General features: G+C 44.9%; 1 protein-coding gene across 1 annotated transcript in view; it reads left to right on the plus strand.

Annotated features, from left to right (window-relative positions):
• LOC139756134 (protein O-linked-mannose beta-1,2-N-acetylglucosaminyltransferase 1-like) overlaps positions 1-20407 on the plus strand; it is a 36246-nt gene extending 15839 nt beyond the window's left edge. Inside the window, exons 9-16 of the mRNA XM_071675240.1 lie at positions 275-380; positions 6134-6291; positions 7366-7564; positions 15005-15195; positions 16448-16562; positions 17163-17234; positions 18161-18270; positions 19908-20407. Of these exons, the coding sequence (XP_071531341.1) occupies positions 275-380; positions 6134-6291; positions 7366-7564; positions 15005-15195; positions 16448-16562; positions 17163-17234; positions 18161-18270; positions 19908-20067 (1111 nt within the window). The 3' untranslated portion in view covers positions 20068-20407. The remainder of the gene's footprint in view (positions 1-274; positions 381-6133; positions 6292-7365; positions 7565-15004; positions 15196-16447; positions 16563-17162; positions 17235-18160; positions 18271-19907) is intronic.
• Positions 20408-20640: the final 233 nt, after the last annotated feature.

The raw sequence follows: 20640 nt of genomic DNA on the forward strand, positions 1-20640 counted from the left end.
CATAATTGATTATCACCATGATTATCATCATTGATTATCACTATGATTATCATCATTAATCATCACCATGATTATTATCATTAATCACCATGATTATCATTATTCATCATTAATCATAATAGGTTAGCATTTCCTAAGAGAAGCGTTGAAAGGGTTGAGAGAGAGAGAGAGAGAGAGAGAGAGAGAGAGAGAGAGAGAGAGAGAGAGAGAGAGAGAGAGAGAGAGAGAGAGTGTGTGTGTGGTGAGGTTGGTCACTGATGGTATGTACCAGCAGGAGTCTGGTGACGGTGCTGCGTCAGGCAGGGGGCGCCAGGGACAGGATCCTCGTCCTGGTGGATGGTCACCACCAGGAGGTAGCCCACCTCCTCCAGCTCCTGCAGGTAAGCCCACTGGAAAGAAAACGATTTGAGGTTGTGTCTGTGTGTGGGGTTTTCCCATTTTCTCTTCTATAACCCAATGAGCGATAGTGGTTTCCCATTTTCTCTTCTATAACCCAATGAGCGATAGTGGTTTCCCATTTTCTCTCCTATAACCCAATGAGCGATAGTGGTTTCCCATTTTCTCTTGTATAACCCAATGAGCGATAGTGGTTTCCCATTTTCTCTTCTATAACCCAATGAGCGATAGTGGCTCCCATTTTCTCTCCTATAACCCAATGAGCGATAGTGGTTTCCCATTTTCTCTTCTATAACCCAATGAGCGATAGTGGCTCCCATTTTCTCTCCTATAACCCAATGAGCGATAGTGGTTTCCCATTTTCTCTCCTATAACCCAATGAGCGATAGTGGCTCCCATTTTCTCTCCTATAACCCAATGAGCGATAGTGGCTCCCATTTTCTCTCCTATAACCCAATGAGCGATAGTGGCTCCCATTTTCTCTTCTATAACCCAATGAGCGATAGTGGCTCCCATTTTCTCTCCTATAACCCAATGAGCGATAGTGGTTTCCCATTTTCACTTCTATAACCCAATGAGCGATAGTGGCTCCCATTTTCTCTCCTATAACCCAATGAGCGATAGTGGTTTCCCATTTTCTCTTCTATAACCTAATGAGCGATAGTGGCTCCCATTTTCTCTCCTATAACCCAATGAGCGATAGTGGTTTCCCATTTTCTCTTCTATAACCCAATGAGCGATAGTGGCTCCCATTTTCTCTCCTATAACCCAATGAGCGATAGTGGTTTCCCATTTTCTCTTCTATAACCTAATGAGCGATAGTGGGTTGTTAAGAAGAGGGGTAAAATATAGACATTAGATAAGAATTAATGATGTAGGATAACGTAAGATATGAAAGATATGAAGATAACAGTTATCTATCATCCAACCACAGTTGATATATGGGGGAGTATAGTGATGGGGGTATAGTGATGGGAGTATAGTGATGGGGGTATAGTGATGGGAGTATAGTGATGGGAGTATAGTGATGGGGGTATAGTGATGGGAGTATAGTGATGGGAGTATAGTGATGGGGGTACAGTGATGGGGGTATAGTGATGGGAGTATAGTGATGGGGTATAGTGAGGGGAGTATAGTGAGGGGAGTATAGTGATGGGAGTATAGTGATGGGAGTATAGTGATGGGGGTATAGTGATGGGAGTATAGTGATGGGGGTATAGTGATGGGAGTATAGTGATGGGGGTATAGTGATGGGAGTATAGTGATGGGGGTATAGTGATGGGAGTATAGTGATGGGAGTATAGTGATGGGGTACAGTGATGGGGGTACAGTGATGGGGGTATAGTGATGGGAGTATAGTGATGGGGTATAGTGAGGGGAGTATAGTGAGGGGAGTATAGTGATGGGAGTATAGTGATGGGAGTATAGTGATGGGGGTATAGTGATGGGAGTATAGTGATGGGGGTATAGTGATGGGAGTATAGTGATGGGGGTATAGTGATGGGAGTATAGTGATGGGGGTATAGTGATGGGAGTATAGTGATGGGAGTATAGTGATGGGGTACAGTGATGGGGGTATAGTGATGGGAGTATAGTGATGGGGGTATAGTGAGGGGAGTATAGTGAGGGGAGTATAGTGATGGGAGTATAGTGATGGGAGTATAGTGATGGGGGTATAGTGATGGGGTATAGTGATGGGAGTATAGTGATGGGAGTATAGTGATGGGGGTATAGTGATGGGGGTATAGTGATGGGAGTATAGTGATGGGGGTATAGTGAGGGGAGTATAGTGAGGGGAGTATAGTGATGGGAGTATAGTGATGGGAGTATAGTGATGGGAGTATGGTGGTGATGGGGGTATAGTGATGGGGGTATAGTGATGGGAGTATAGTGATGGGAGTATAGGGATGGGTCATGTTCCCTTCCTCTTCAAGACATGACCTCCACCAGACGACGCACATTCGCTCCCTAATGACCTGTGACCTCGTCCACTGCAACACCCGTATTTAATTAACCTCCAACATTACGATCTATAGCCACACTGGTGCTCAAAAATATCTACATATAAATCTCTTAATTTGATAATAGGAAAATAAGGAAGTAAAATAAAATAAAATAAGAAAATAAGGATTATTTTAGAATCTAAATAGGAGCCAGGGAGGCCAGACAGTGTGGTGGTCAACCTCACACTTCAGTGTCCCGTCCTCACACTTCAGTGTCCCGTCCTCACACTTCAGTGTCCCGTCCTCACACTTCAGTGTCCCGTCCTCACACTTCAGTGTCCCGTCCTCACACTTCAGTGTCCCGTCCTCACACTTCAGTGTCCCGTCCTCACACTTCAGTGTCCCTGTCCTCACACTTCAGTGTCCCGTCCTCACACTTCAGTGTCCCGTCCTCACACTTCAGTGTCCCGTCCTCACACTTCAGTGTCCCGTCCTCACACTTCAGTGTCCTGTCCTCACACTTCAGTGTCCCGTCCTCACACTTCAGTGTCCCGTCCTCACACTTCAGTGTCCCGTCCTCACACTTCAGTGTCCCTGTCCTCACACTTCAGTGTCCCGTCCTCACACTTCAGTGTCCCGTCCTCACACTTCAGTGTCCCGTCCTCACACTTCAGTGTCCCGTCCTCACACTTCAGTGTCCCGTCCTCACACTTCAGTGTCCCGTCCTCACACTTCAGTGTCCCGTCCTCACACTTCAGTGTCCTGTCCTCACACTTCAGTGTCCCGTCCTCACACTTCAGTGTCCCGTCCTCACACTTCAGTGTCCCGTCCTCACACTTCAGTGTCCCGTCCTCACACTTCAGTGTCCCGTCCTCACACTTCAGTGTCCCGTCCTCACACTTCAGTGTCCCGTCCTCACACTTCAGTGTCCCTGTCCTCACACTTCAGTGTCCCGTCCTCACACTTCAGTGTCCCGTCCTCACACTTCAGTGTCCCGTCCTCACACTTCAGTGTCCCGTCCTCACACTTCAGTGTCCCGTCCTCACACTTCAGTGTCCCTGTCCTCACACTTCAGTGTCCTGTCCTCACACTTCAGTGTCCGTCCTCACACTTCAGTGTCCCGTCCTCACACTTCAGTGTCCCGTCCTCACACTTCAGTGTCCTGTCCTCACACTTCAGTGTCCCGTCCTCACACTTCAGTGTCCTGTCCTCACACTTCAGTGTCCTGTCCTCACACTTCAGTGTCCCGTCCTCACACTTCAGTGTCCTGTCCTCACACTTCAGTGTCCCTGTCCTCACACTTCAGTGTCCCGTCCTCACACTTCAGTGTCCCGTCCTCACACTTCAGTGTCCCTGTCCTCACACTTCAGTGTCCCGTCCTCACACTTCAGTGTCCCGTCCTCACACTTCAGTGTCCCGTCCTCACACTTCAGTGTCCCGTCCTCACACTTCAGTGTCCCGTCCTCACACTTCAGTGTCCCGTCCTCACACTTCAGTGTCCCGTCCTCACACTTCAGTGTCCCGTCCTCACACTTCAGTGTCCGTCCTCACACTTCAGTGTCCTGTCCTCACACTTCAGTGTCCCGTCCTCACACTTCAGTGTCCCGTCCTCACACTTCAGTGTCCTGTCCTCACACTTCAGTGTCCCGTCCTCACACTTCAGTGTCCCGTCCTCACACTTCAGTGTCCCGTCCTCACACTTCAGTGTCCTGTCCTCACACTTCAGTGTCCTGTCCTCACACTTCAGTGTCCTGTCCTCACACTTCAGTGTCCCGTCCTCACACTTCAGTGTCCCGTCCTCACACTTCAGTGTCCTGTCCTCACACTTCAGTGTCCCATCCTCACACTTCAGTGTCCCGTCCTCACACTTCAGTGTCCCGTCCTCACACTTCAGTGTCCCGTCCTCACACTTCAGTGTCCTGTCCTCACACTTCAGTGTCCTGTCCTCACACTTCAGTGTCCTGTCCTCACACTTCAGTGTCCCGTCCTCACACTTCAGTGTCCCGTCCTCACACTTCAGTGTCCTGTCCTCACACTTCAGTGTCCCATCCTCACACTTCAGTGTCCCGTCCTCACACTTCAGTGTCCCGTCCTCACACTTCAGTGTCCCGTCCTCACACTTCAGTGTCCCGTCCTCACACTTCAGTGTCCTGTCCTCACACTTCAGTGTCCCATCCTCACACTTCAGTGTCCCGTCCTCACACTTCAGTGTCCCGTCCTCACACTTCAGTGTCCTGTCCTCACACTTCAGTGTCCCATCCTCACACTTCAGTGTCCCGTCCCCACACTTCAGTGTCCTGTCCTCACACTTCAGTGTCCCGTCCTCACACGGCATGAAGGGACACGGGCTGGTGCCCTTCGTCAGCCCTGAGGGAGACCGAGCGTCAGCCCAGACCTGCAGGTGCTGACGGCTTTGAGCAATTGACAGCAACAGTGACGCTGGCGTGTCGCAGTGGCGTGGCACTGCAACGTGGCAGTGACCCGTGGCTGGATGGCGTGGTAAATAGTAGTGAACAGTGATCGTGTTGTTTATTAACAGTGATATGAACAGTGACAACAGTGATATGAACTGTGACAACAGTGATATGAACTGTGACAACAGTGATATGAACTGTGACAACAGTGATATGAACTGTGATAACAGTGATATGAACTGTGATAACAGTGATATGAACTGTGACAACAGTGATATGAACTGTGATAACAGTGATATGAACTGTGACAACAGTGATATGAACTGTGATAACAGTGATATGAACAGTGACAACAGTGATATGAACTGTGACAACAGTGATATGAACTGTGACAACAGTGATATGAACTGTGTAACAGTGATATGAACTGTGACAACAGTGATATGAACTGTGACAACAGTGATATGAACTGTGACAACAGTGATATGAACTGTGATAACAGTGATATGAACTGTGACAACAGTGATATGAACTGTGACAACAGTGATATGAACTGTGTAACAGTGATATGAACTGTGACAACAGTGATATGAACTGTGACAACAGTGATATGAACTGTGACAACAGTGATATGAACAGTGACAACAGTGATATGAACTGTGACAACAGTGATATGAACTGTGACAACAGTGATATGAACTGTGACAACAGTGATATGAACTGTGACAACAGTGATATGAACAGTGACAACAGTGATATGAACTGTGACAACAGTGATATGAACTGTGACAACAGTGATATGAACTGTGACTGATTGTACGGAGAACTGACACTGACGATGGTTAGAAATGATAGGTAAACTGGTTCGAACTGGCTGTCAACATGATTCGAATGAATGAGCTTCGATTTGATGATGAATAGGCTTCAAATTCGAGTGGAATATGTTTCGATCTGACAGTGAACATGATTCGAACTGACAGTGAGTATGCTTCGAACTGACAGTGAGTATACTACGAGATGACAGTGAGTATACTACGAGGTGATAATGAGTATGCTTCGAAATGACAGCTTCAAGCTGACAGTGAACATGCTTCGAACCCCCCTGACGATGCTTCGAAACCAGTCCCCTGACGATACTTCGAACTGACAGCTTCAAGCTGACAGTGAACATGCTTCGAACCCCCCCTCCTGACGATGCTTCGAACACCCCTCCTGACGATGCTTCGAACATTCCCCTGACGATGCTTCGAACCCCCCCCCCCTGACGATACTTCGAACCCCCCTCCTGACGATGCTTCGAACCCCCCCCTCCTGACGATGCTTCGAACCCCCCTCCTGACGATGCTTCGAACCCCCCTCCTGACGATGGTTCACCTTCAGGTTCGGTACGAGGAGCGGGAGGCGGAGGGCGTGAGCGTGGGCGCCCGGATCTCGGACCACTACCGCCATGGTCTGAGCCTGGCCTTCACCCGATTCCCCGAGGCCTCGAAGACCATCCTGCTGGAGGAGGACCTCCTGGTCTCCCCGGACTTCTTCAGGTAGGTCTTCACTTGGCTCCTCCTTGATGCGTTAAGCTTGAGAGCTTCGCGGGATCAAGCTGGGCCAGCTTACCGTACAGACCTCTACGATTATATGTCTGATTATACACGTCTAATTATATATGGGAGTTATTTCTTCATGATAATCATCGTCATTAATCATTAGTTAATGCTTCTCAAGCGATTATTTCATGATAATCACTATTAATCAATTAATGCTTCTTTCACAATTATTTCTGGATGATGATAATCATCGTCATCAATTGTTGATTAATACTTCGCACGCAATTATTTCTTGATGACCATCATCATTAATCATCAATTAATGTTTCTGACGTATCAATCAATATTTCTGACGACGTCATTTCTTGATAATCATCATTATTAATCATTGATTAATAGCTTTGACGTATTAATCACTTGATTAATCATTTATTAATAACTTTGACGTATTAATCACTTGAATCATTGATAGCTTTGACGTATTAATCACTTGATAAATCATTTATTAATAACTTTGACGTATTAATCACTTGACGAATCATTGATTAATAACTTTGACGTGTTAATTTGATGAATCATTTATCAATGACGTATTAATCAAGTAATCATTGGTTAATAACTTTGACGTATTAATCATTTGATCAATCATTGATTAATAACTTTGACGTATTACTCACTTGATTAATCACTGATTAATAACTTTGACTATTAATCACTTGATTAATAATTGATTATTAATTTTGACGTATTGATCACTTGACTAATCATAGATTAACAACGTTGACGTATTAATCACTTGATTAATCATCGATTAATAACTTTGACGTATCAATCACTTGATTAATCATTGATCAACAACTCTGACGTATTAATCACTTGATTAATCATCGATTAATAGCTTTGACGTATCAATCACTTGATTAATCATTGATCAACAACTCTGACGTATTAATCACTTGATTAATGATCGATTAATAACTTTGACGTATCAATCACTTGATTAATCACTGATCAACAACTCTGACGTCTTAATCACTTGATTAATCATCCCTGTATTGTTCGTGTCTTGAGTTATTTTAACCAGACGTCGTGGTTGCTGGAGTCGGATCCGTCGCTGTGTTGCGTGAGCGGCTGGAGCGACCTGGGGAGTCTGCACGTGGCACGTGAGCCACGTGTCCTGCGACGCGTGGAGGTCCTACCCGGCCTGGGTTGGATGGTGTCCAGGGACACCGTCGCGGACCTCCTCAAGCTGTGGCCTTCGCCCCAGGAGGTCCGTGGCGCTGGCTTAACTTGTGTGTGTGTGTGTGTGTGTGTGTGAGTAACATTTTTTCCTTTATGTATGGACTGACACTCATGTTGACCCTTTGAGCACGACGGTACGTTACCCTTGAGCACGACGGTACGTTACCCTTAAGCACGACGGTACGTTACCCTTGAGCACGACGACGGTACGTTACCCTTGAGCACGACGGTACGTTACCCTTGAGCACGACGGTACGTTACCCTTGAGCACGAAGGTACGTTACCCTTGAACACGACGGTACGTTACCCTTGAGCACGACGGTACGTTACCCTTGAGCACGACGGTACGTTACCCTTGAGCACGACTGTACGTTACCCTTGAGCACGAAGGTACGTTACCCTTGAGCACGACGGTACGTTACCCTTGAGCACGAAGGTACGTTACCCTTGAGCACGACGGTACGTTACCCTTGAACACGACGACGGTACGTTACCCTTGGCCACGACGGTACGTTACCCTTGAGCACGACGGTACGTTACCCTTGAGCACGACGGTACGTTACCCTTGAGCACGACGGTACGTTACCCTTGAGCACGACGGTACGTTACCCTTGAGCACGACGGTACGTTACCCTTAAGCACGACGGTACGTTACCCTTGAGCACGACGGTACGTTACCCTTGAGCACGACGACGGTACGTTACCCTTGAGCACGACGGTACGTTACCCTTGAGCACGACGGTACGTTACCCTTGAGCACGAAGGTACGTTACCCTTGAGCACGACGGTACGTTACCCTTGAACACGAAGGTACGTTACCCTTGAGCACGAATGTACGTTACCCTTGAGCACGAAGGTACGTTACCCTTGAACACGAAGGTACGTTACCCTTGAGCACGAAGGTACGTTACCCTTGAGCACGACGGTACGTTACCCTTGAGCACGACTGTACGTTACCCTTGAGCACGACGGTACGTTACCCTTGAACATGACGACGGTACGTTACCCTTGAGCACGAAGGTACGTTACCCTTGAGCACGACGGTACCTTACCCTTGAGCACGACGGTACGTTACCCTTGAGCACGACGGTACGTTACCCTTGAACACGACGACGGTACGTTACCCTTGAACACGAAGGTACGTTACCCTTGAGCACGACGGTACGTTACCCTTGAGCACGACGGTACGTTACCCTTAAACACGACGGTACGTTACCCTTGAGCACGAAGGTACGTTACCCTTGAGCACGACGGTACGTTACCCTTGAGCACGACGGTACGTTACCCTTGAGCACGACGGTACGTTACCCTTGAACACGACGACGGTACGTTACCCTTGAACACGAAGGTACGTTACCCTTGAGCACGACGGTACGTTACCCTTGAGCACGACGGTACGTTACCCTTAAACACGACGGTACGTTACCCTTGAGCACGAAGGTACGTTACCCTTGAGCACGACGGTACGTTACCCTTGAGCACGACAGTACGTTACCCTTGAACACGACGACGGTACGTTACCCTTGAACACGAAGGTACGTTACCCTTGAGCACGACGGTACGTTACCCTTGAGCACGACGGTATGTTACCCTTAAACACGACAGTACGTTACCCTTGAGCACGACGGTACGTTACCCTTGAGCACGACGGTACGTTACCCTTGAGCACGACGGTACGTTACCCTTAAACACGACGGTACGTTACCCTTGAGCACGAAGGTACGTTACCCTTGAGCACGACGGTACGTTACCCTTGAGCACGACGGTACGCCACAATCAGAGGTCACACGTGTCTGTTTATGACCTGACCCTCTAGGGTTATGTACCACTTCGTAGTAAACAACAAACATCAAAATCAATGTTCTAATGTTTTCTAAATTCACGTCAAACTCAAAGTAATAATTACCTCTTGATTTACGTTGGAAGTGAACCACGTATTCTAATTATCTTGTTCTAATGATCTTGTTCTAATTATCTTGTTCTAATTACCATGTTCTAATTATATTGTTCCAATAATTTTGTTCTAATCATCTTGTTCTAATGATCTTGTTCTAATTACCATGTTCTGATTATCTTGTTCTAATTACCATGTTCTAATGATCTTGTTCTAATGATCTTGTTCTGATTATCATGTTCTAATTATCTTGTTCCAATAATCTTGTTCTAATTATCATGTTCTAATTATCTTGTTCTAATGATCTTGTTCTAATTACCATGTTCTAATTATCTTGTTCTAATTACCATGTTCTAATTATCTTGTTCTAATTACCATGTTCTAATTATCTTGTTCCAATAATCTTGTTCTAATTATCATGTTCTAATTATCTTGTTCTAATGATCTTGTTCTAATTATCTTGTTCTAATGATCTTGTTCTAATTATCTTGTTCTGATTATCATGTTCTAATTATCTTGTTCTACTTATCTTGTTCTAATTATCTTGTTCTAATGATCTTGTTCTAATTATCTTGTTCTAATGATCTTGTTCTAATTATCTTGTTCTAATAATCTTGTTCTAATTATCTTGTTCTAATTATCTTGTTCTAATGATCTTGTTCTAATTATCTTGTAATGATCTTGTTCTAATTATCTTGTTGTAATGATCTTGTTGTAATTATCTTGTTCTAATGATCTTGTTCTAATTATCTTGTTCTGATTATCATGTTCTAATTATCTTGTTCTAATGATCTTGTTCTAATTATCTTGTTCTAATTACCATGTTCTAATTATATTGTTCCAATAATTTTGTTCTAATCATCTTGTTCTAATGATCTTGTTCTAATTACCATGTTCTAATTATCTTGTTCTGATTATCATGTTCTAATTATCTTGTTCTAATGATCTTGTTCTAATTATCTTGTTCTAATTATCTTGCTGTAATGATCTTGTTCTAATTATCTTGTTCTGATTATCATGTTCTAATTATCTTGTTCTAATGATCTTGTACTAATTATCTTGTTCTAATTATCTTGTTCTGATTATCATGTTCTAATTATCTTGTTCTAATGATCTTGTTCTAATTATCTTGTTCTAATTATCTTGTTGTAATGATCTTGTTCTAATTATCTTGTTCTAATTATCATGTTCTAATGATCTTGTTCTAATTATCTTGTTGTAATTATCTTGTTCTAATCATCTTGTTCTAATTATCTTGTTCTAATGATCTTGTTCTAATTATCTTGTAATGATCTTGTTCTAATTATCTTGTTGTAATGATCTTGTTGTAATTATCTTGTTCTAATGATCTTGTTCTAATTATCTTGTTCTGATTATCATGTTCTAATTATCTTGTTCTAATGATCTTGTTCTAATTATCTTGTTCTAATTACCATGTTCTAATTATATTGTTCCAATAATTTTGTTCTAATCATCTTGTTCTAATGATCTTGTTCTAATTACCATGTTCTAATTATCTTGTTCTGATTGTCATGTTCTAATTATCTTGTTCTAATGATCTTGTTCTAATTATCTTGTTCTAATTATCTTGTTGTAATGATCTTGTTCTAATTATCTTGTTCTGATTATCATGTTCTAATTATCTTGTTCTAATGATCTTGTACTAATTATCTTGTTCTAATTATCTTGTTCTGATTATCATGTTCTAATTATCTTGTTCTAATGATCTTGTTCTAATTATCTTGTTCTAATTATCTTGTTGTAATGATCTTGTTCTAATTATCTTGTTCTAATTATCATGTTCTAATGATCTTGTTCTAATTATCTTGTTGTAATTATCTTGTTCTGATTATCATGTTCTAATGATCTTGTTCTAATGATCTTGTACTAATTATCTTGTTCTAATTATCTTGTTCTGATTATCATGTTCTAATTATCTTGTTCTAATGATCTTGTTCTAATTATCTTGTTCTAATTATCTTGTTGTAATGATCTTGTTCTAATTATCTTGTTCTGATTATCATGTTCTAATTATCTTGTTCTAATGATCTTGTACTAATTATCTTGTTCTAATTATCTTGTTCTGATTATCATGTTCTAATTATCTTGTTCTAATGATCTTGTTCTAATTATCTTGTTCTAATTATCTTGTTGTAATGATCTTGTTCTAATTATCTTGTTCTAATTATCATGTTCTAATGATCTTGTTCTAATTATCTTGTTGTAATTATCTTGTTCTGATTATCATGTTCTAATGATCTTGTTCTTATGTACATTAAAGATAATTTAGTATGCACTGATCATGTGATGATATTAATTTCTCTATCATAACTTTGTGAGTTCCAACCTGAGGTGGTGTCAGTTGGTGACCCAGCTTACCAAACCTTTACCATAAGCTTAAAGTTTAAGCTTATATTAAGCTTGAAATATATATTTCTTTTTCTTTTCTGTTCTGTTGGCTGGTCCGTCTATACGAGTGATGATATCAACTTTGAAAAGTAAAGTTGGATCTTGATTTGTTTGGGTAAGTTTTAAGTTTAGACCACAGCTGTTGACGTGGTCCTGGTGGTGGGTCTCTCGCTACAGTGGTGGGTCTCGCCATAGTGGTGGGTTTCGCTACACTGGTGGGTCTCTCGCTATAGTGGTGGGTCTCGCTACAGTAGTGGGTCTCGCCATAGTGGTGGGTTTCGCTACAGTGGTGGGTCTCGCTATAGTGGTGAGGGTCTCGCTATAGTGGTGGGGGTCTCGCTATAGTGGTGGGTCTCTCGCTATAGTGGTGGGTCTCGCTATAGTGGTGGGTCTCGCTACAGTGGTGGGTCTCGCTATAGTGGTGGGGGTCTCGCTATAGTGGTGGGGGTCTCGCTATAGTGGTGGGTCTCTCGCTATAGTGGTGGGTCTCGCCATAGTGGTGGGTTTCGCTACACTGGTGGGTCTCTCGCTATAGTGGTGGGTCTCGCTACAGTAGTGGGTCTCGCCATAGTGGTGGGTTTCGCTACAGTGGTGGGTCTCGCTATAGTGGTGGGGGTCTCGCTATAGTGGTGGGGGTCTCGCTATAGTGGTGGGTCTCTCGCTATAGTGGTGGGTCTCGCTATAGTGGTGGGTCTCGCTACAGTGGTGGGTCTCGCTATAGTGGTGGGGGTCTCGCTATAGTGGTGGGGGTCTCGCTATAGTGGTGGGTCTCTCGCTATAGTGGTGTGTCTCGCCATAGTGGTGGGTCTCTCGCTACAGTGGTGGGTCTCTCGCTATAGTGGTGGGGGTCTCGCTATAATGGTGGGTCTCTCGCTATAGAGGTGGGTCTCGCGCTACAGTGGTGGGTCTCTCGCTACAGTGGTGGGTCTTTCGCCATAGTGGTGGGTCTCGCTATAGTGGTGGGTCTCGCTTCAGTGGTGGGTCTCTCGCTATAGTGGTGGGTCTCGCCATAGTGGTGGGTCTCTCGCTACAGTGGTGGGTCTCTCGCTATAGTGGTGGGGGTCTCGCTATAGTGGTGGGTCTCTCGCTATAGTGGTGGGTCTCGCTATAGTGGTGGGTCTCTCGCTACAGTGGTGGGTCTCTCGCTATAGTGGTGGGTCTCGCTACAGTAGTGGGTCTCGCTATAGTGGTGGGTCTCGCTACGTGGTGGGTCTCGCCATAGTGGTGGGTCTCGCTACAGTGGTGGGTCTCGCTACAATGGTGGGTCTCTCGCTACAGTGGTAGGTCTCTCGCTACAGTGGTGGGTCTCTCGCTTCATTGGTAGGTGTCTCGCTACAGTGGTGGGTCTCGCTACAGTGATGAGTCTCGCTATAGTGGTGGGTCTCGCTATAGTAGTGGGTCTCGCTATAGTAGTGGGTCTCGCTATAGTAGTGGGTCTCGCTACAGTGATGAGTCTCGCCACAGTGGTGCGTCTCGCCACAGTGGTGGGTCTCGCTACAGTGGTGAGTCTCGCTATAGTGGTGGGTCTCTCGCTACAGTGGTGAGTCTCGCTATAGTGGTGGGTCTCTCGCTACAGTGGTGAGTCTCGCTATAGTGGTGGGTCTCTCGCTACAGTGGTGAGTCTCGCTATAGTGGTGGGTCTCTCGCTACAGTGGTGAGTCTCGCTATAGTGGTGGGTCTCTCGCTACAGTGGTGAGTCTCGCTATAGTGGTGGGTCTCTCGCTACAGTGGTGGGTCTCGCTATAGTGGTGGGTCTCTCGCTACAGTGGTGAGTCTCGCTATAGTGGTGGGTCTCGCTATAATGGTGGGTCTCGCTACAGTGGTGGGTCTCGCCATAGTGGTGGGTCTCTCGCTACAGTGGTGGGTCTCGCTATAGTGGTGGGTCTCTCGCTACAGTGGTGGGTCTCGCTATAGTGGTGGGTCTCTCGCTATAGTGGTGGGTCTCGCTATAGTGGTGGGTCTCTCGCTATAGTGGTGGGTCTCGCTACAGTGGTGGGTCTCACTACAGTGGTGGGTCTCGCTACAGTGGTGAGTCTCGCTATAGTGGTGGGTCTCGCGCTACAGTGGTGGGTCTCTCGCTACAGTGGTGGGTCTCTCGCTATAGTGGTGGGTCTCGCTATAGTGGTGGGTCTCTCGCTATAGTGGTGGGTCTCGCTACAATGGTGGGTCTCTCGCTACATTGGTAGGTGTCTCGCCACAGTGGTGGGTCTCGCTACATTGGTAGGTGTCTCGCCACAGTGGTGGGTCTCGCCTTCTGGTGTGGTAGACCAAGTGGTGGACAGTGTCATCTTCACCACTGACAAGAAAAAAGAGAGATATTATAATTGGATCATTCACTATAGATATTCCCATTTTTAGGTAAATATTCCCCTTTTTAGGGAAATATTCCTCTTTTTAGGGAAATATTCTCCTCTTAGGAAAAGAAACTTTTTAGGGAAATATTCCCCTTAGGAAAATATTCCTTTTTAGAGAAATGTTCTGCTTTTAGGTAAATATTCTCCTTTTTTAGGTAAGATATTCCCCTTTTAAGTAGATAGTCTCCCTTTTAGGCAAATATTCCGTTTTAGGTAAACATTCCCCTTTTTACGTAAACGTTCCCCCTTTTTTTAGGTAAGTATTCCCCCTTTTTTTGTAAGTATTCCCCCCTTCTTTTTTAGGTAAGTATTCCCTTTTTTGTAAGTATTCTCCCTTCTTTTTTAGGTAAGTATTCCCCTTTTTTAGGTAAGTATTCCCCCTTTTTTTAGGTAAGTATTCCCCTTTTTAAGGGGCGTTCCATATTGCCTCTGAATTATTACCTTAAGACCAGACGCGGTTGCAATGTCAAAATCTAATTTTTGAAACTATTGAATTAGACAACTTTGATGAATATGGTCACTTAAGCCTGGAGAACGAGGCTTCGAACCCTTGATTCTCTCTCTCTCTCTCTCTCTCTCTCTCTCTCTCTCTCTCTCTCTCTCTCTCTCTCTCTCTCTCTCTCTCTCTCTCTCTCTCTCTCTCATTCTTCTCTGACGTGTGTGTGTGTGTGTATGTGTGTGTGTATGTGTGTGTGTGTGTGTGTATGTGTGTGTGTGTGTATGTGTGTGTGTGTATGTGTGTGTCTGTCTGTCTGTCTGTCTTTCTGTGTGTGTGTCCCACTGACATCTTGTGTGTGTCCCGCTGTCCCAGGACCACGACTGGGACATTTGGGTCCGCCAGCCCGGGGTGCTGGGGGGGAGGGAGTGCGTCGTCCCAGACGTGTCCCGGACGTTCCACATTGGCCTGACGGGGTCGCATGCGGCTGGTCTCCTGCACGCCGCCTTCTTCGCCAGCAAGCCCATGCCAGCCCAGCCCCAGGTCCTCCTTCAGGAGGTCCACAGGTGAGTGTCTGTGTGTGTGTGTGTGTGTGTGGATGTGTGGGTGTGGGTGTGTGTGTGGGTGTGTGTGTGTGTGTGGGTTCAGATGGCTCGCCTGTTCTGAGGGAGCAAGCCTTTGAGTCGGCACCTGTCCTTGCTCGTCTATTTCACCTCCGTCCAAAGATGTAGCCAACGCCTTCTTCTGTGCGATCCTGCCTTGGTGCAGCCCATCGCTGAGAAGAGGGGGAGGTGGAGATTGCTCTACCTCCCTCCAAATATCACGTTATTCCTCTCACTTCTGCTGTCTCTAAAAGCCTTTGAAACTCTCCTAAAGTTTCCATTTCTCAAAGATTTAGAATCCAATTCCATTTTTACTAGATCAGCGGTATGGATTTGGTAAGCTGTTAGTGGTCGTCTTTCCTATGTCATTCATCTCTGGTGATGTCTTATTTCTTTTTTTTAGTAGTCGTGGTCCTCGACGTCTCCAGTGTATTTGACAGAATGGGTCTCACGTCTTTCCTTTCTAAACTTCTTTCCTTTAGCTTTCCCGTTGCTTTGGTGCTTTTCCCGCTTCTCTTGGTTTCCCTGGTGTCTAACCTCTTCGTCTCTGGTCGTTCGCTCGCAGTAGTGGTCGATGGAGTGACTTTCCTCTCTGGTCGTTCGCTCGTAGTGGTGGTCGATGGAGCGACTTCCTCCCTTTTCTATACTGTCAACAATGGTGTTCCTCAGGCTTCTGTCTTGTCCCCTACTCTCTTTTTTCTTTTTTCTTTAGGTAATTGATCTTCTCTCTTCTGCTTCTAACCCTATACACTCTCATGATGATGATTTTATTCCACATACATCAATCCATCAACTCACGCCCCCCACCCACCCCTCTTCTCCTCCTTTTTCAAACTCGTTCTCTTTCTCATACCGATCTTATTACCTCTCTCAGTTTGGACTTGTGCAAAAATCTTGACTGCATTTTCTATATGTATGTCTCTTTATAAATGTAATTTGATCTCCTCTGTCCAGTTCCAAACCACCACAGTAAGATAGACATGTCTGGCCTAGCTGTTTACTATCTACAGTGGGTTATATTCGCCCCAGTGTGGGATGCTGGCCACAGATCTGGGGTGGCTCATCCTCCATCTCTCTATTAAATACCAAAGTGGCTTAAAATACCTTCCATCTCATTCATTCCCTCAGCATCACCTCCCTCCTCAACCGTCTCTTTCTGTACGAAGTTTATTTCCTTGATTTCCATGTGTGCGTCAGATATCATCCTGCACTGCAGGCTGACGTTGGTGGAGTACGAGGAGGACCTGTACCGCGTGTTGGAGGGCGACCCACTCATACTCCAGAGCCACCTCCACCCCTGCCACACGCACTACCTCCCACGTAACGTAACGGTAAATTACTCTCCAGCATCACCAGGGGGTCTGAAATGTGTGTGACGCTACCTCGCTAACGCGGGAAATGGCGAGTATGGGTAAGATTGAAGAAACGAGTCAAGGACTGAGAACGAAATACATATCATTAGACGAAATGCACATCTTCACTAGTCATCCCCGTATAATGTTCTCTTTCAATGTTGTTTATAAAAGAAATTATAGTTTTAATGGTAATGGTATTTTGCCAACAATTCTCAAACAGAATATATTTGATGTTTAGGTATTTGTTCATTAATTAATTATGCAACAAACGATATGACGATTCATTAGCAATCATAACATAGCACCAAACCTACATAATGCTTCATTTTCTAACAAACTATAAACTGGATAATAAGACATTTCTCAATGAACCTGACTAAGATAATCCCAAATTACTTTATAACTAATTACATTTACTAAAATGATATAACAATTTCATAATATAACTTCGTATTCTTCTTGTATTAATAATTAATTACATAATTTGTTCTGATATGAAATTCGAGTGTGTGTTCTCCCTCCCTCCCTCCCTCAGGGTCGGCCTGTGATTTCGAGTGTGTTTTCTCCCTCCCTCAGGGTCGGCCTGTGGTAGTGTTCATAGAGATGAGTGCCCCAGGGGATTACTACGCCTGGCAGGTGTTCGCCAGGGTGAGTGTTACCCCCTCCTCTGTTTGAGAGATCCAACCCCTTCTCTTTGCCAGTCAGTTCCACTGGTTTGGTGGGTTGATTTTTTTTCTTTGTTTATCTTCTTCTGAACAGTTGCTTCCTTATTTGATGGAGTTGAGTCGAAACTCTCCCAGGCTGACTTCCAAACTTGACCCCACTTGCTTTTCGCTACAAAGCTTGTTCACTTCCCTTCTTCTATAAGTATTACTTTGGTTTTTGCACCCGAGAGCTGGCTGCCTGTGTGCCCCCCACCACTAGCTAGACCACGCAGTACTAGGCAAGCTGCTGCCTCACATGATTACAGTGTGGTCATCAGCAACTCAAGGGTGGGCCGTTTTGATATCTGTTTCTTTCCCTACGCCTCGAAGCTTTGGAACTCTCTACCTTCTCATGTCTTCGTCAATAACTACGACCTGGTACATTTCAAAAGACAGGATTTTCTCTTTTCTCAAAAATTCGTAAATACTTTCCCTCGTCTATTCTTTTTTTCCCTTTCATTAACCTCTCAAATTTCAATTAAGACCTGTACTTGATGTCGACTTTTATCCATGAATGAAAAAACAAATTTCTAATTCATTTATGAATGATTTTATAAGAGAATTTTATACATTCGTGTCCATTAACTTGACTTTTGTGTTGATGATAATTTCAAACCATCAACTTTGTGTTCTGTGTGACCTCTGCTTGTCCCCCCACCTTCTCTAATGACCCTTGACCTACAGTGCCTGAGGTTGTGTGACCTCTGCTTGTCCCCTCACCTTCTCTAATGACCCTTGACCTACAGTGCCTGGGGTTGTGTGACCTCTGCTTGTCCCCTCACCTTCTCTAATGACCCTTGACCTACAGTGCCTGGGGTTGTGTGACCTCTGCTTGTCCCCTCACCTTCTCTAATGACCCTTGACCTACAGTGCCTGGGGTTGTGGGACCTGGACACTCGGGCCCACCACCGTGGCCTCTTCAGGTTCTACTTCTACGACACAGAAGTCTTGGTCATCGGTGTCCCTTTCAGTGACTACAGGTACGTCCGCTGGTTTCAGGGGGCGACCCCCCCTCCCCCCTCTTGTGTACCACAAGGGGGCCCCACCGTGGCGTGGAGGTTAGCGTTACTGACCATGGGGCCGCGTGGGATCCAACTCGCATGGGTTCGAATCCTGGTCGTGGCAGGTGGTACACAGTTCATCCAGCTGTTCATCCTCCTGTGAGGGGGCTGGTCGTTGGAATGGGTACCTGGCGTAGGGTGTTTGTGTGTGTGTGTGTGTGTAAAGACCTGGTCCATATATACAAGGTTAAATTAGACGGGGCAAGACAGTGTAAGACTCTCTCCCCTTAAGACCAAAAATAGCTAAATATATAATAATCTCAAACTGTTATGGTGATCAGAAAACGTTATGTAACTTTCTTATTTATGAAAGTTTTGAGCATTAAGAGAGTTAGTACTTTTGCAAAGTATTATAATTGGTGTTTATTATGAAATTCAGAGAATCTGAAGCGATTGCTTTACAGTTGAATTAATAACCATCATATTTATTTATTTTTTTTTTTTCAATCATCTAAACTCAGAAAATAAAATCAAAAGACGCCTATATTTCTTCCCTCATTCATAACCGTTTCTATAAACGTCTTCATTTCACTTTAAATAAAAGCTTACTCATTACTTACAAACTTTTAAATTAGATTAGATTAAGTTGAATTAAATTAAATTAAATTTTCTATGTATTTACTTCTTATAATATTGGCATATATATGTATCAGTAGTTCATAGACAGGAAACCAGCCCTTCCTCACGGTAGACTACCTCATAGTAGACTACCTCACGGTAGACTACCTCAGTGTAGACTACCTCAGGGTAGATTACCTCAGTGTAGACTACCTCAGTGGACTACCTCAGAGTAGACTACCTCACGTTAGACTACCTCACGGTAGACTACCTCAGTGTAGACTACCCCAGGGTAGACTACCTCAGGGTAGATTACCTCAGTGTAGACTACCTCAGTGTAGACTACCTCAGGGTAGACTACCTCAGTGTAGACTACCTCAGTGTAGACTACCTCACGGTAGACTACCTCAGTGTAGACTACCTCAGTGTAGACTACCTCAGGGTAGACTACCTCAGTGTAGACTACCTCAGAGTAGACTACCTCAGAGTAGACTACCTCAGGGTAGACTACCTCAGTGTAGACTACCTCAGTGTAGACTACCTCACGGTAGACTACCTCAGTGTAGACTACCTTAGTGTAGACTACCTCAGTGTAGACTACCTTAGGGTAGACTACCTCAGTGTAGACTACCTCAGTGTAGACTACCTTAGGGTAGACTACCTCAGTGTAGACTACCTCAGTGTAGACTACCTCAGTGTAGACTACCTTAGGGTAGACTACCTCAGTGTAGACTACCTCAGTGTAGACTACCTCAGTGTAGACTACCTCAGTGTAGACTACCTCACAGTAGACTACCTCAGTGTAGACTACCTCACGGTAGACTACCACAGTGTAGACTACCTCACGGTAGACTACCTCAGGGTAGAGACTACCTCACGGTAAACTCCCTCAGTGTAAACTCCAGTACATATCCCCTTTATACCACCATGATCACCATCACCATCACCATCTCCATCATCACCACCAGACTCCAGTGTTATTCCTCCTCTTCCTACAGTTACCTCAAGCCGCCATGGGCCAGTGTGCTTCGTGTGAACATCAGTAGTGACCTGTCTACCCTTGACCTCATGCCCTTAACACACCGGGTCAGGTTCAGGAGACCTGACCTGGAGCGCTACTCTCCTTACCTGGACGTTCCTACGCCTCTCTTCTCCTGAAGGAGGTGGTTGGGTAGTTTGGCGCTCGTTAGCCTGGTCATCAGAGTTCTAGGTCTAACGACTTTGATGGTGGTTATTAAGGGGAAGGGGGTGAGGGGGGGTCAAGGTTGTTTGTGGGTTGTTAAGTATATATAAATCTAGGAGTCGTGGATGTTTTTCAATGTTTATAGATTTATATATATGGATATGGCCATTTATATAGTTATATGGGTTATTTAAGGTCAGGAACTAAATGACTGGTAAGGCCTTTTGTAGGTCCGTGGCTCGTGTGTGTGTGTGTGTGTGTGTGTGTGTGTGTATGTGTGTGTGTGTGAGAGAGAGAGAGAGAGAGAGAGAGAGAGAGAGAGAGAGAGAGAGAGAGAGAGAGAGAGAGAGAGAGAGAGGAGAGAGAGAGAGAGAGATTGTCTTCCCCTCGTTACTTCATGAACGACAGACTATCATTCATTTATTCATTTATTTATTTATTAATTTTTTTTTTCGCTGATTGGATGGGGTTGTTCGCTGGCGTTCTCCACACGCGCCCCTAGCGGCCACAACGCTGGGTCGGTTGTGATCACAACACCGCAGGGATCT

This window comes from Panulirus ornatus, chromosome 20 (assembly GCF_036320965.1).
Source record: "Panulirus ornatus isolate Po-2019 chromosome 20, ASM3632096v1, whole genome shotgun sequence".
Taxonomy (NCBI): Eukaryota; Metazoa; Arthropoda; class Malacostraca; order Decapoda; family Palinuridae; genus Panulirus; species Panulirus ornatus.